The sequence below is a fragment of the Poeciliopsis prolifica genome, unplaced genomic scaffold, assembly GCF_027474105.1.
Source record: "Poeciliopsis prolifica strain line A6 unplaced genomic scaffold, Auburn_PproV2 SCAFFOLD086, whole genome shotgun sequence".
NCBI classification, from domain to species: Eukaryota; Metazoa; Chordata; class Actinopteri; order Cyprinodontiformes; family Poeciliidae; genus Poeciliopsis; species Poeciliopsis prolifica.
In genome coordinates, this window is record NW_026562461.1 from 821,243 (window position 1) to 836,234 (window position 14,992).

Below are 14,992 nucleotides of genomic sequence, written 5' to 3' on the forward strand. Positions count from 1 at the left end.
GTAAAAAAAAAAAAAGTTAGAGAAGATATACAAATTTAGGTCTACAGTTTTGCAATATGTGTGGGCAGCTGTAATGGTTTAACAGAACAAAAATATTTTCACTTAAAATAGCGAAACAAGGAAGAGAATTATCCCTGGTTGGTTAAAGCAGCCAAAAAACTATGTTTTCCGATTTCCGGTCGTATCTAAACGCACCTTTTGCGTGAGTAGCGGTAGACGCTTTGCGGAAGTAGGTAAAAAAAGAGTCATAAGACCAACCTGAATATAGAAAAAAAAACATGCAACCGTGACATGGATGAACAGCCCCGGGCTCCGTGACTCACCGCCACCCGCAGCAGGACGGCAGCAGCGGCCAAAAGTGGCGGCCCGACCCGTCGAATTTGTGAGCAGGGATAGCAGCTAGCAGCGGGGTTTGTTCCGCTGGCTGTCCGGAGGAGAGGGAGCGCTTACCGAGCTGATTCAGTCCCGCCTGCATGTGACCGCTCAGATGGAGGAGATCAAAGTGTCTCCTGACTACAACTGGTTCAGAAGCACAGTACCTCTGAAGAGAGTAAGTACACTCACCTCCTGGTGTTCCGACCCAGCAAGTTATCCAGACAGCATTGGAAGGTTGATTAAACACTCGTGTTTTTGTATTATGAAGCATAACTGGATGTGCCTATGTGCCTGTTAATAAGGTGTGCTACCGTCAAATCAGAAATGTTGACTGGAGCTCCAGAATCTCCAGATTTCTGAAGGGATCCAGTCAATGGAGATCCCAGCCGTCCTTACTGACAGTGTGGTACCAGGTTCGGTCCAGAATGGTTTGTGGGCTGATGCCTGTGTGTTACAATAACAGTTAACCACATTGAACACATTACTCTATACTTGTCCCCATCATGTCTCGGTCCTCTCTGCTCTTGGAGCTTTAGGATCTTCATTAGCAAGAGAGATATCAGGGAGAAAAACAAAGAGGAGACAACGGGGACTGAACGGCCTTTTTAATGGTTACATTTGATTCAGAAATGCTTTATTAATCCCAAAGGCTTTAGGAAAGTATCGGCTGTGGGGAAAACAGATCTTCTGTGTCAGTCAGTCTGATGAAGTATTAGTTTTAGTGCTTTGAACCTGACATGTTGAGTCCTCCCATATATTGCACCCAAACCATCCTTTGCGATTCTGGTATTGCTCATGCTGATCCTGGCAGGCTAAATGTGTATTTCAGAGCTCTAGGTATAATTGATCAGTATATTTTCTTATAAATATACTGATCATTTATGAGAAAATGATCAGCATGATCATTTTTCTTATAATGAAAATGATCATTATAAGAATCCTTCTTAATGCCTACAGATCATTATGATGCTCTGTAGGAAAACTGGCAGTATATTTTCTTATAAAGAAAATATACTGATTATATAGCAAGTTGTAATTGGCTGCTATATGTCAGTGAACATGCAAGTTGCTTAAACCAGAGACTTGCCATGATTTGATTAAAACATCTGGAAATGTCTTTATTTTAATATTAAAGTGGAAGTGTCATGTAAAATCTAGCTTCACATTTTGTTATATTTCCTCATCATAAACATACCTGGAGGGTTGCTTTGATTCTTTCATGTATGCTTGGAAAATCATTTTATCTCCCGTGGCAACCATTCATGGTTGCCTAAACTCTTCCTCTTACAAAGCCCCGCCTATTTCCACAAAGCCCCGCCTATTTCCACAAAGCTCCTCCTTGAAGCTGCGATCTCCAGCAGAGCCGCCCCTCCCTTTGCTCCTCCAGACTAGTGGAGGAGCAAGGGGAGACTTATATATACCAGGGTACAATGAAAAGACCAGTACCCAGAAAGTACAGGCAGATGCCCATACCTGAAGCACTCGAGACTGCCAAACAGAGGCTCCAAGCCTTGTCCAGCCACCTAAAGAGATACACAAGGGAGAATGAATCCAGAAGGATTAACCGGCTCTTCTCCACTCAACCAGCTAAGGTGTACTCTCAATGGCAGGGTAATAACAACAGAGCAGACCCACCAAGGCTGGAGACTGAACAATACTGGAAAGGCATATGGGAAAGGGAGGCGTCCCACAACAGCAATGCACAGTGGCTGATCTCTCTACGAGAGGACCACAGCAACCTCCCTGAACAAGCCCCGGTAACCACCACTGTGACAGATGTTCAAGAAAGAGTCTCAGGTATGAAAAACTGGACAGCACCAGGGCCTGACATGATCCATGCCTACTGGCTAAAGAAACTCACTGCTCTCCATGAGCGACTGGCAGGCCAAATGAACCAGCTGCTGCAAAGTGGGACTCACCCTGAATGGTTAACTGAAGGGCGGACAATCCTAATCCAGAAGGATCCATCAAAGGGTCCAGTCCCACCCAACTACCGACCAATAACCTGCCTCTCCACAACCTGGAAGCTCATGTCAGGCATCATAGCGGCCAAGATAAGCAAACACATGGATAAACACATGAGCATGGCACAGAAAGGTATCGGTGTAAACAGCAGAGGAGCCAAACACCAACTCCTCGTAGACCGCACAGTTGCCAGAGACTGCAAAACCCGACACAGCAACCTGTGCATGGCTTGGATTGATTACAAGAAAGCCTATGACTCAATGCCGCATACTTGGATCATTGAATGCCTAGAGATGTATAACATCAACAGGATTCTGAGAGCCTTCATTGCAAACTCGATGAGGCTGTGGAAAACCACCCTTGAAGCCAACTGCAAACCACTTGCACAAGTGTCCATCAAATGTGGCATATACCAAAGAGATGCTCTGTCCCCGCTACTGTTCTGCATAGGCCTGAACCCCCTCAGCCAAATTATCAACAAGACTGGCTACGGATACCGACTCAAAAATGGGGCCAACATCAGTCACCTCCTCTACATGGACGACATCAAGCTGTACGCCAAGAGTGAGCGAGACATCGACTCACTGATCCACACCACCAGGATCTACAGCACTGACATTGGGATGTCATTCGGACTAGAGAAGTGTGGTCGGCTGATCACAAAGAGGGGGAAGGTGATCCGCACAGAAGGAGTCTCACTCCCACAAGGAACAATAGCAGACATAGAGGACAGTTACAAGTACCTAGGTATACCACAAGCAAATGGCAACCTCGATGAGGCCACAAGGAAAGGAGCCACAGCTAAATACCTCCAACGAATAAGGCAAGTCCTGAGAAGCCAGCTCAATGGCAAGAACAAAATCCGTGCGATAAACAGCTATGTCCTGCCAGTAATCAAATACCCTGCTGGAATAATCAGCTGGCCAAAGGAGGAGATAAAAGCCACAGATATTAAGACTAGAAAGCTACTAACCATTCATGGAGGGTTCCATCCCAAATCCAGCACCCTGAGACTGTACACGAGCCGCAAGGAAGGAGGCAGAGGACTAGTGAGTGTGAGAACCACTGTCCAGGACGAAACAACTAAGATCCATAAATACATCAGGGACAAAGCCTCAACTGACAATGTGCTCAGTGAATGTCTCAGACAACAGGGAACGGAGGTTGAGGTGCCAGAGATACCATCATGGGAGGACAAGCCCCTACATGGGATGTACCACCAGCAAATAACCCAAGTGGCTGATATCAGCAAATCCTACCAATGGCTGGAAAAAGCTGGACTCAAGGACAGCACAGAGGCCCTCATCCTGGCCGCCCAGGAACAGGCCCTAAACACCAGAGCAATAGAGGCCCAGATCTACCACACCAGACAAGACCCAAGGTGTAGGTTGTGCAAGGAGGCCCCTGAGACAGTCCAGCACATCACAGCAGGGTGCAAGATACTGGCAGGGAAAGCGTACATGGAACGACATAACCAAGTGGCAGGCATAGTGTACAGAAACATCTGTGCAGAATATGGACTGGAAACCCCGAGATCAAAGTGGGAAACACCCCAAAGGTGGTGGAGAACACCAGAGCTAAGATCCTGTGGGACTTCCAGATCCAGACAGACAGAATGGTAATGGCGAACCAACCAGACATTGTCGTAGTGAATTAACAACAGAGGAAAGCCGTTGTGGTAGATGTAGCAATACCAAGTGATTGCAACATCAGGAAAAAGGAGAAACTGGAGAAATACCAGGGCCTCAGGGAAGAACTGGAGAGGGCCTGGAAGGTGAAGACCACAGTGGTGCCTGTGGTCATCGGGGCCCTCGGGGCAGTAACCCCCAAACTGGAGCAGTGGCTACAACAGATCCCAGGAACAACATCAGACATCTCAGTCCAGAAATGTGCAGCAGTCCTTGGCACAGCCAAGATACTGCAGGACCCTCAAGCTCCCAGGCCTCTGGTAGAGGACCCGAGCTCAGAGGATAAGAACCACCCACGGTGGGTGAGAAGGGAATTTTTTATATATATATATATATATATATATATATAGAGAGAGAGAGAGAGAGAGATAGATAGAGAGAGAGAGAGAGAGAGAGCACGTTTTTATTACAACTGATGGTAGCATAGATATTTTATTGTGCTATGAAATGACACCATGGGCCTGGAAAACATAATTATCACCCTTCAGGAAGCTGGACGTCACATTGGTGAACTTGTGTTTTCTGCCATTGTTATGATGCTCTGTAGGCAAACTGGCAGATAAAAAGTTCAAGAGAAAGAAGGGACAAAAATGATGTAAAACCAGTCTGACTTCAGCTGCAGCTGAAGTCAGACTGGTTTTAACAAGTGAGATTTCTGGGGTATAAATCATAAAATAGAGAATAGAAATAACCTAAGTGAAGTGACAGGAAAGACAAAGCATGTAAATTCACACAAAGGCAAAAATATAAAAACAGGAAGTAAGAAAAGATACTGGCAGATTTATAGCACATGAAGGAAATACTGCAGTTATTAAAATGGCATACTCAGACTGACACAGTAGAAAAAAATGTTGCATTTATATTTGTTGCAGAAAGAAACAAACTATTTACAAGACATGGAGAAACTGTAAATAACTGCAGGGATGGTTCTAGACTCTGACCACTGCTGGGAGGAAGGATCTGTGGTAACCCTGCTTTCAGCACCCAGGATGCATTTCTTCTGCAGTTCTGTCCCAGCTCCATGCATTGGGCTCGGGACATGCTAAAGACCATCAGGGTGGTCTGTTTAAAACTTCTAATAGATTAAGAAGTGTGAGTTGGAAAAAAGTAAGTTCATAGTTTGAGAATGTCATCTGCTATTCTGATATAATAAACTTGAACAGCTGAAATGAATGCAGTCAGGAAGCGGTGTTCCTCAGCTGGTGTGTGTTGGTCTAAACCAGTGCTTCTCAATTATTTTCCGTTACGCCCCCTTTTAGCAAGAAGAAAACTATTCGCGCCCCCCACTCCGCACCGTGACTATCCATCTCTGCATAACATTTTTTCCTTATTAACATTTTTTTACTGAAAAAACTCTAGCGGCTTATCGGCGTGATTGGGATGTAACATATTTAAGTGACGCGCTAATTTATTTGGCTTCATGCTGTCCGCTGCGAGCATTTTTAGACACAGCAAACACACCGGTCTTTCCTCTTCTCCAACTGTAGTCACAGTGAAGCCAAGCGCTAAATACGCTTCGTCGTATTTCCTCTTCTTAGCTTTCGGTTGACTTTCTGTTGTCTCATTATCTTTGTCTCTCTCCGCTTTTCTTTTCATCCCTGTGAAAACCTTTTTCATGTTGGGGGTTGTTGAATAACGGAGGCCATAGACAGAACGCAGTCGGAGCTTTTTGTTGACTTAACACTGCTAACCAAGGCAAACCTGTTGTCTTGTAAGTCATGAAATGTTGCACTGTCGCAAACGTGACAGAAGTAACAATGAGAGCGCCACTGCCGCCTACTGTGCGCAATTACACTTTATACTAGTACGGCAAAAAAAAAGCCTGTTCCCCAGGATCACACGCCCCCCCAGGTATCGCACCGCGCCCCCCAAAGGGGGCCCGCCCCACTATTTGAGAAGCACTGGTCTAAAGCCAGACTATAACATCCAGTCAAACCCTCCCAAACATTCTGCTGTGAGTCCAACCAACTCTGAGCAGCTTAGCTGCTAAAACCTTGCCTTTTAAAGAGTTACATTGTAAATCCTGCTGATCTAGGACTGGACTTTGACTGGTCCACTAACTTTCTTGTCCTGTTGGATTAAGCACAGCCATTTATCAGTAGTTTTACACTGTACTCCACTGTACTCCAGGCCACTGTCAGTGTTTACTAATCAGCCACTCTCTCCGTGTCGCTGCGGTTCCACTCAGATGTGAGGTTCTCACAGTGGCTCTGTGTTGAGCTGTGGTGCCTCAGCAGCTTATCAGGAGCGGGTTGTTTGCTAATCAAAGAATCTATTTGGCCTCACTGGTGGAAACTCACTGCTTTCTGCCCTGAATGAAGACTGAAGGTGCTTATCCAACAGCACTGAGCTCATTCTGTCATGGTCACATGATTTCACTCACAGGGGCCTTTGGGTCACACACTGCTCACTATCACATGTTGCATCTCAGCTGTGAGTGAGGCATGATTTTCACTGGAAAATCTCAAGGTAAACATATGTGTGGTATGAGGGTTTTTTTCTGAATATTGTGAGGAAATATTAAAAAATGTAAGTCTGGCTGCAGTTTTTGAGCATGTTGTATTTAAAAAAGAAAGGTAAAGCCCACCGAGTGTCATTTTTGAGATTTTACACATTAGGTCACGATATCTGAAACATCTGAGATCCTGCTGATGTGTTATAAATTCAAATAAGAGAATGTGTCCAAACAAAACTATGAAATGGTAAACATATGCATCCAGATATGTTTATTTTATGGTATGAAGTGTGGAGAAAGGAATATAAACTTCCTCTTTTGACACACTGTCAGTTCAGTTCAACAAGGGAATTCCAGGCTTCTTTTTCAACATGTCTCCATTCTCTTTTTTGCATGACCCAACATCATCTCCACACATAAAGAGAATAGAGTCTGTTTAGAGATGGTCCTTGTGAAACAAGAGGCTCTGAACAGTAGAATCTACCTATCCTGTTTTTGTGTCATTGCTCTGACATGGACTGACACGCTGTTGCTGGAAGTGATTGTGGGAAGAGAAGAGGCTGAGTCATTTGAACCTGTAAAGCTGTTTATTGGCGTGACTACACTGTGAACACAGAGGCACTCGGGGGGTTTGACACAACACTGGGAAACTAGTTCAACCAAGTCGCTCTCTTGAACCATTGAGTAACATTGAGTAACATTTCTTGACTAGTAATTATCTTGAAGTTGCTATCAGGATAATAAATGACTGTGTTTCCATGAAGCCACCAATCTCTCACTATGACACTTTATAATCCGTTTATAACCGTCTGTTTACAAAAGTGGACAGTGCATTGGTCAAGGCCACCTCACCTTCAGGTTGGTTAGATGCATATCACATTCTTTATACATTGAATAAAAATGCTTCTCATTTTTATCCTGGTGTGGGCCTCGAAATGCTCTGTTGCATCCGACAAACCAGCTGTAGTGGGACTTTAATCAGTCCCACTGCTACATCCAGGATGCTGCAATGTTTTTTTTCTAACTGTTGCAGCCTAAACTGACTGATTTTTAAGGAACCTTCTTCAAAAAAAATGCTGTCAAAGTTACACATTTTAAAAATCTTTATTTTTGCCATAAAATAGTCTTACAAAAAAGATACAGAGCTGAGGTGTTCATACAAAACAGGTCTGAGTAATTCAAAATGGATAAAAATGTTGCTGCGGGAAGATGAAGAGAAAAATAAAATTTGTTTTGAAAGGAAAATCCCAATTTGAGCTTAAGTCAACGAGCAAGACACCAAGATACTGAAGACATTAGATAAGATAAGATAAGATAGTGAAGGTTCTGTTACCTGGATCTTCCTCAGCGTCTTGCTCTCCAAAACCGACTGCATGTCTGAGCACAGTCCCAGTAACACTGCAGTGAACTTCCTCATGGAGGTTGACTTCCTGACTAGGATTGGTGCTACAATATTCTTTTTTTTTTCTTACTCAGAAAGTAGCGATTTTTCATCCGAGAGTATTGATGCAGTAATTCCTACTTTGAATTTAATTTCAAATCCACATGAATTAAATGACAATTATCACAGATGACATTTTTTACCTAGTTGCACATATACATTAAAAATAACCAGTTACAATTAATTAAATAGATAAATTACATTATCTGATATAAGTACGTAAGACAAAAAAGATTCCTTTCATGTATAACCAAATACACAATTAATTTAAACCAAATAAATGTATAACAAAAATATTTATTACACCAGTATTACACCATTAGTTCAATTAATTCAATCCAAATCTATGTTAGTCACAAAATGTTAATAAAATCACTCTGTCCCTCTAAAATCTGTATTGTGAGCAGAATATTACATATCTTACTGTATTGTGCGATTAGTGTATTGCTACAGTGCTACTCCTTACGAACAGTAGGTTAGAAAGATAAAATCTGATGCTGTCTCTTATGTTTCGTGTTGGTTTTTTATATTTAACTGAAAAATGACTTCTTTCATTCCTCTCAAACCACCCATCTTCCTGTGTGAAATGTTCACATTGCTGTCTTGAAGAAATTGTCCCTAAGATGTATGTGAAGTGGCCTGTTCTTTTGTGTAGCTGCTGTTTATTTTCTCCAGCGAAGAGGTTTAAATATTCCTCACTGGACCGGACCCCACCCCTCAGGTCCTTAAGGTGAACTACTTTTTGTTTGAGGGTGTTGATAGTTTTAAAATTCCCTGGTACATTGTGCTTATGTCCTTGAACTTTTAAACCTATTTGGACTCCCATATATTCAGAACTGAAGAAGTCTTTTTGAAGAGAGGAAAAACTTCCTGAAGAAACAGGAGAATAACTCAGTTACCACCTACTTAAGCCAGCAGCCTCAAACTGCAGTTCTCAAAGGTCCTGCAACTTTTAGATGTGTGGCTTGTCCTACACACTGGAATTAAATAGTGAAACTGCCTCACTATTGAAATTGACTTTATGCTGATGAGCCCATCAGAGCTTGGTGTGCTAAAGCAGAGACTTCTAACAGTACACCGGACCCTCAGGACTGGACTGTAAAATGACTGCTTTAAGCTGTCAGGACCATCATGTCTTGAAATGTGTGTAAAGCAGTGACCAGGTAGAATAGTAATGTTTGATGTGGGATAGTTATTACTTCAATGGGCATTTAATAAAGATTGTTCCTTTCTAATATGGGTTAATAATGTATGGTACATAATTTTTAAGACAAATGCAACCATCAGGTTACAGAACAAGTGTGTGTCTGTGTGTGTGTGTCTGTGTGTGTTTTCCAGGTTATTGTTGATGATGACGACAGCAAGGTGTGGTCTCTGTATGATGCTGGCCCTAAAAGTATCAGGTGTCCAATCATCTTCCTTCCCCCAGTCAGTGGGACTGCAGAGGTGTTCTTCCAGCAGGTTCAGGCCCTGACTGGCTGGGGTTACAGGGTCATCTCGGTGAGTTCACCACAGCAGGGATCCTCATGTGATCACTGGCATCTACTGGAGGATAAATCATCTCTGCTTCGCTCATTTCTTACCTCTGACATTGTGTAGAAATACATAAAAACATAAACTTTTCACAATCTGAAGTTTTAACAGTATACCGATAGATGGAGCTGGGATTTGAACCAGCAACCCACTGGTTACAGGACTGACCCCTGCACCGTGGTTACCATATTTTCTTACAGTGCAGTGCAAAGCCTGCTCTTGCTCTAGCTGTTGTGACTCTTCTCAGCAATTACTTATGCCTCACATTTGTTTTTGTATTAAATCTCAAATTTATTGGTAAGTGATCAGAAATATTGCCTGCTTACCATTCCCATTTGTTTAATCACTTGTTGTTCTGTTTTAGCTGCAGTATCCGGTGTACTGGGACCTCCTGGAGTTCTGTGATGGCTTCCGGAAGCTTCTGGATCACCTTCAGCTGGACAAGGTCCAACTTTGTTCTCATAGAACCTTTGAGGCTCATTTATACCTCCTTCCACACAATAATCAGTCTGTTACCGTGTCGAGTAACAGACAGCCTCATGCTTTTAATGTGTTGTTAGGTTGCCTTTGTGTTAGGCAATGTAGCCATGATAAGACAGTTCAGAGTCCATTCAGAGGAAAATAAAGGTGGAGGAAATTTTGATAATTCACATTCTCCCAAAAAAACTCCAGAAGATGCTGCAGTAGACAGACGTTTTCTGTGCAGCCATCATGGTATGTGGATGAAGGAGATTAACCTTTTTTTCTGTCTTCTTCTTCTCCTTGGTTCCTTGCATTAGTCATGCATGAGGAGTGCCACACTGTCCCCATGATCATTGGTGGTATCCACCTTTTGTTGTGTTTGGCTACTGTTATGACCCGCCTCGGGGTGGCCAGGTCATAACACAGAGGATCCATCCTCTTCAGATTTCAAGCAGCCCACACATACGAAGCTGAACATTTTATAATGTTATTTATTTTAATAAGATGTATTTTTGGATTGAGATGGAGCATATGAGTGGAGCATATGGCTTCAGTGTGAGCTAATGCCAAAAACAACAAACAAAAGAAAACTATCTGAATATTAACCAACTTACCAAATTGAAAGTAAAGAAACCAAATTACCTCCCTAACTAAAAAAAACTGGAGAAAACTAATGAAACATAAACTGCAGCTCACCTCTACAAACTCCAGAACTTTACATAGTTTAACAGACAGCGTGGCCGGTTGAGATGAGCTGAGGATGGATGACAGGAAGTGCGCATCTTCAGCTTTTATGTACATCACCTCCAGGAGGACACCAATTGGAAGTCTCTGTCGTCTTCCGGGAACCAATCATCATATTTACATAATTAAGTTAACGACGGCAGTTGTAACAGCTACGCATTTGGAAGTGACGTGGCCTGATATGACTGGTTTATGTGTGACGTGTGTATGACGTCTGTGTAATGCTGATCCCATGTCACACTCAGGTCCATCTGTTCGGGGCGTCTTTAGGAGGATTCTTGGCTCAGAAGTTTGCAGAGTATACTCACAAGTCTCCCAGAGTGCACTCTTTGATCCTGTGTAACTCATTCAGTGACACGTCCATATTTCACCAGACATGGACTGCAAACAGGTGCCACTGACTCACTCTCACTGACATGATGGTTTCATTTTAGAGTCTCTTCATTCATGCTGCTTCTGTGTTGCTGCCAGTTTCTGGCTCATGCCAGCTTTCCTACTGAAGAAGATCGTCCTGGGAAACTTTGCTAAAGGACCTGTGGACCCTAAGATGGCAGATGCAATCGACTTCATGGTGGATAGGGTATGTAACCATAGAAGTCAGTCAGCTTTAATAATGACATCATCAGTTGATTCCTGTCTTCATGCTGATGTTTATATGTTAAACACATCAGTCTGTGTTTTCCTTATGCAGCTGGAGAGTCTGAGCCAAAGCGAGCTAGCTTCAAGGCTAACACTTAACTGTCAGAACTCCTACGTTGAGCCTCACAAAATAAAAGATGTTGCTGTGACCATCATAGATGTAGGTTTTGTTGTTTTTTTTTCTAAATCTGCTTTATCTGCTTCAATCCTGTGTATTCCAAACACGTCTGACCTAGCTATGTTGTTGATGTTGAGGTGTTTGATCAGAGCGCCCTCTCACTGGAGGCCAAAGAGGAGATGTATAAGCTGTATCCCAATGCTAGACGGGCACATCTGAAAACTGGAGGAAACTTCCCATATCTGTGCAGGAGCGCTGAGGTCAACCTTTACATACAGGTTGGTTCTGATTCACAATATTTAACCCACTAAAATACAGTATTCGGATTCTCTCTGAAGTGAGGAAAGTTATTGTTGCAACCAGAAATGGACCAATACCCTGCATGTATGCCAGGAAGCTTTTATTGTTCTGAGTACAAAGTCCAAGGAAGATTTGTAACTTAGGATGCAGAGAAGGTTTTTACTGGGAGTTTTCTCAATCTTTGGGAAGAAAAGATTGAGAACAGTCTGACTGTTCAACAGACAATGCAATGATTCATCATTTACTGGATGAATTATCTGCAAATAACTCAAAGTTCATCTTGACCTTAACTGGATTCCTGACTTAAACCCTGTTCAGGCAGGAACAATCCTGGACAAGCTGATTTAACAGAGTAATAGGTTCTCTTAAACCCTATTAATGTTTCAAAAATGCATCATCTTTAGTGAATATTAATCTGTCATTTATTACAAGGATCAATCTGAAAGGTGAGTCTTTTTGCTATCTGAGCACTACCTTCTATTTAAAGGACTGATAACTTGTGACTTTTAATCTCCCACCTGTCTGGTTTTGGGTAGCAGCGTGAGCAGGAAGGCCCAGACTTCCCTCTTCCCAGCCACTTGTTCCAGCTGTTCCAGGGTAATCCCAAGGCGTTCCCAGGCCAATTGAGAAATATAGTCCCTCCAGTGTGTCCTGGGTCTTCCTCCGGGTCTCCCCCTAGTGGAATGTGTCTGGAACCACCTCACCAGACACATCAGGTCTCACCTAACGTGGGGTTAGGAAGGCTTTCTAACCAGACGCCTGAGCCACTTCAACTGCCTCCTCTTGACATGGAGGAGCAGCAGCTCTACTCTGAGTCCCTCCCAGATGACTGAGCTTCTTTGCCTATCTCTAAGGGAGAGCCTAAACACCTTACAGAAAAAACTCAACTCGATCGCATATATCAGCGATCTTGCTCTTTTGCTCTTTACCCAGAGCTCCAGAGATGTGACTGCATATGACGGTAGGAATAGACTGACCAGTAAATTGAGTTTCACCTTTTGACTCAGCTCTCTCTTTCCCACAATGTGTCCTGTCTGCTCCATTTTTCCCTCATTCTTGAACAAGATCCCAAGATATTTAAAGTCTTGCACTCGGGCAGGAACTCATCTCTGACTTGCTGAAGGCAGTCTGCCCTTTCACAACCACATATTTGGAGGCACTGATCCAAATATGTGGATCATATTTGGATGGATCTACATCCACTCCAACAAGCATGAGGTTGGAGTGAACACTTCGTTCACAACCAAGTGTGAACCAAGCAACTTCAACTGCTCAATTGCGCAACTTTGTGAACTGCTCAACCTATAAATGTAAATCCTGATTTGATGAAGCCAATAGGACCACATCATCTGCAAAGAGCAGAGACATGATCCTGAGAACACCAAAACGGATCTCATCAACACCTTGGCTGCGCTTAGAAATTCTGTCCATTCATTCTGTTATGAACCAAAACGGTAACCCTCCATGGGTTGCCACATTACTGTGACGGAAGGCTTTGAGTGTCCCAATGTTTCTAAGGACCATGTTGTCAGGGGCTTCACGCCTCTGGTAGGGTCACCCAAAACAAACTGATTCTAGGTGAGGGATCTGAAAAGGTGAAACCCAAAGATGCACTTTGTCTGGGTCAGGGAGCACCAATGGAAACAGAGTGGGGTCACAGATAAGGAGATGAAACCCCTTCACATGGGCTCACCACCTCTGGGAGGGGCTAAAGGGGTCGGATGTAATGTGGGATGGGTGGTGGTCGAAGGCAGGAACCTCAGGGGTCTGATTCTTGGCTATATTTCATTTAAGATTAATTTTTCTGAATTAAGAAATTTATTCCAAAGCAGATTGTGTTTAAAAGAGGACCATACAGATTTGTAAGAGTATCACATCATGTCTAAGATATATTATGACTTTTTCACAATGTACTGTAGACAAAGTCCTCTCCCCTGCAGAAAAAGATCTGTCCACAAAACAGTGCCTATATGATGTGATGTAAATGTTAAATGATGGCATTTTGGTTTCTACTACTTTTCAGATTCACTTGCGACAGTTCCATGGAACCAGGTATGCTGCCATAGATCCTGCCATGGTAAGCGCAGAGGAGCTGGAGGTTCAGCGGAGCCACCTGAGCTACAACCAGGACTCTGAGGACAACCAGTGAGCCGACGTTTCCCTGCAGTCTGGCTCACCAGGACACTTTGTCTCCTGAACTCATTTCACACCAGACTCCAGGGAGTCTAACATTCAATCAAAAATTCAACCAAGAATGTTTTTATTTGTCAGATGAAGCAATATTTTCATATTGATGTGTGGTACATTACCGCTGCTTTGCTCTGCAAACCATACACAACACTTTGCCTTATGTGGAATGATTCTTGCACTCATAAACTGCCTGAATGGTGTGTTCATGTCTGTCTGAAAGAGAAACTGTAGTAGACTGTACCAGCTGTTAACAGAATATTGAACACACTGGATATACAAAGACACACTGTACGTCTAAAAGTTTGTGTAATTTACCAATATGAATTTTGTTTTTTTTGGAATACAATTTTTGTTTTTGATTTCATATTTTGTTGGCTTTTGTCTTTTTTCCAACAACTTTCTAGTTCTTGGGTACTAGAAGAACCATCCGTGCAAACCTGCTCAGACAACCGGAGAGATGGATGGATGGAACTGCATTTTAACGTTAATATGAATGATCCAACTCTCTCTGTTGACAAAGTTGTTATATCTGTTCCGAAGACATTTATTCATTTTTATGTAATCTCAAAGAAGTAAGAAAATAGTTTGAATGATAATCTCAACATATTATGAAAATGGCATTCTTCATACAGTGGTTTCTCGTCGTAATACTTTGCAGCAAACAGGGTCCTGGATCCTGGAGTTTTTCTGCATTTATTTTGGATGTGTTTGCTTGCGTTCTCTTCAGGGTCTCCAGCTTCTCCCAACAGTCCAAAAACATGACTGAATATGAGTGGGTCTGTGTCTCTAAGCGATGAAAGAATCTGATCCTGGATGAGTGGGTCCATAAACATGAACAAGCTTCATGTTCATATCAATCTCAAGGACTCCTCAGTGACAATCAGATGTCATATGGTCAGTTAGAGTGACCAAAATTATCTATTTGCTAAATAACTTATTCATAAATGTCCTCAAAATCAAAAGTTTACATACATTTCCTCATTGCCTTTGAACTGCATTACCCAAAGGTTCTGGGTTTCTTTGGAGGCTTGCTGGAATTCTGAACATAAAAACTTAATGGAATGAAACATCCAACTGTGAGA

General features: G+C 42.7%; 1 protein-coding gene across 1 annotated transcript; it reads left to right on the forward strand.

Moving 5' to 3' along the window:
* The first annotated feature begins 201 nt into the window (after nucleotides 1–201).
* Nucleotides 202–14,274, forward strand: spg21 (SPG21 abhydrolase domain containing, maspardin). Its single transcript, XM_055022449.1, has 8 exons — nucleotides 202–550; nucleotides 9,263–9,424; nucleotides 9,822–9,902; nucleotides 10,909–11,054; nucleotides 11,135–11,243; nucleotides 11,355–11,462; nucleotides 11,558–11,698; nucleotides 13,744–14,274. Exons 1-8 carry the CDS (start codon nucleotides 488–490, stop codon nucleotides 13,867–13,869), a joined length of 936 nt encoding a protein of 311 aa, XP_054878424.1. The 5' UTR covers nucleotides 202–487; the 3' UTR covers nucleotides 13,870–14,274.
* The last annotated feature ends 718 nt before the right edge of the window (nucleotides 14,275–14,992 follow it).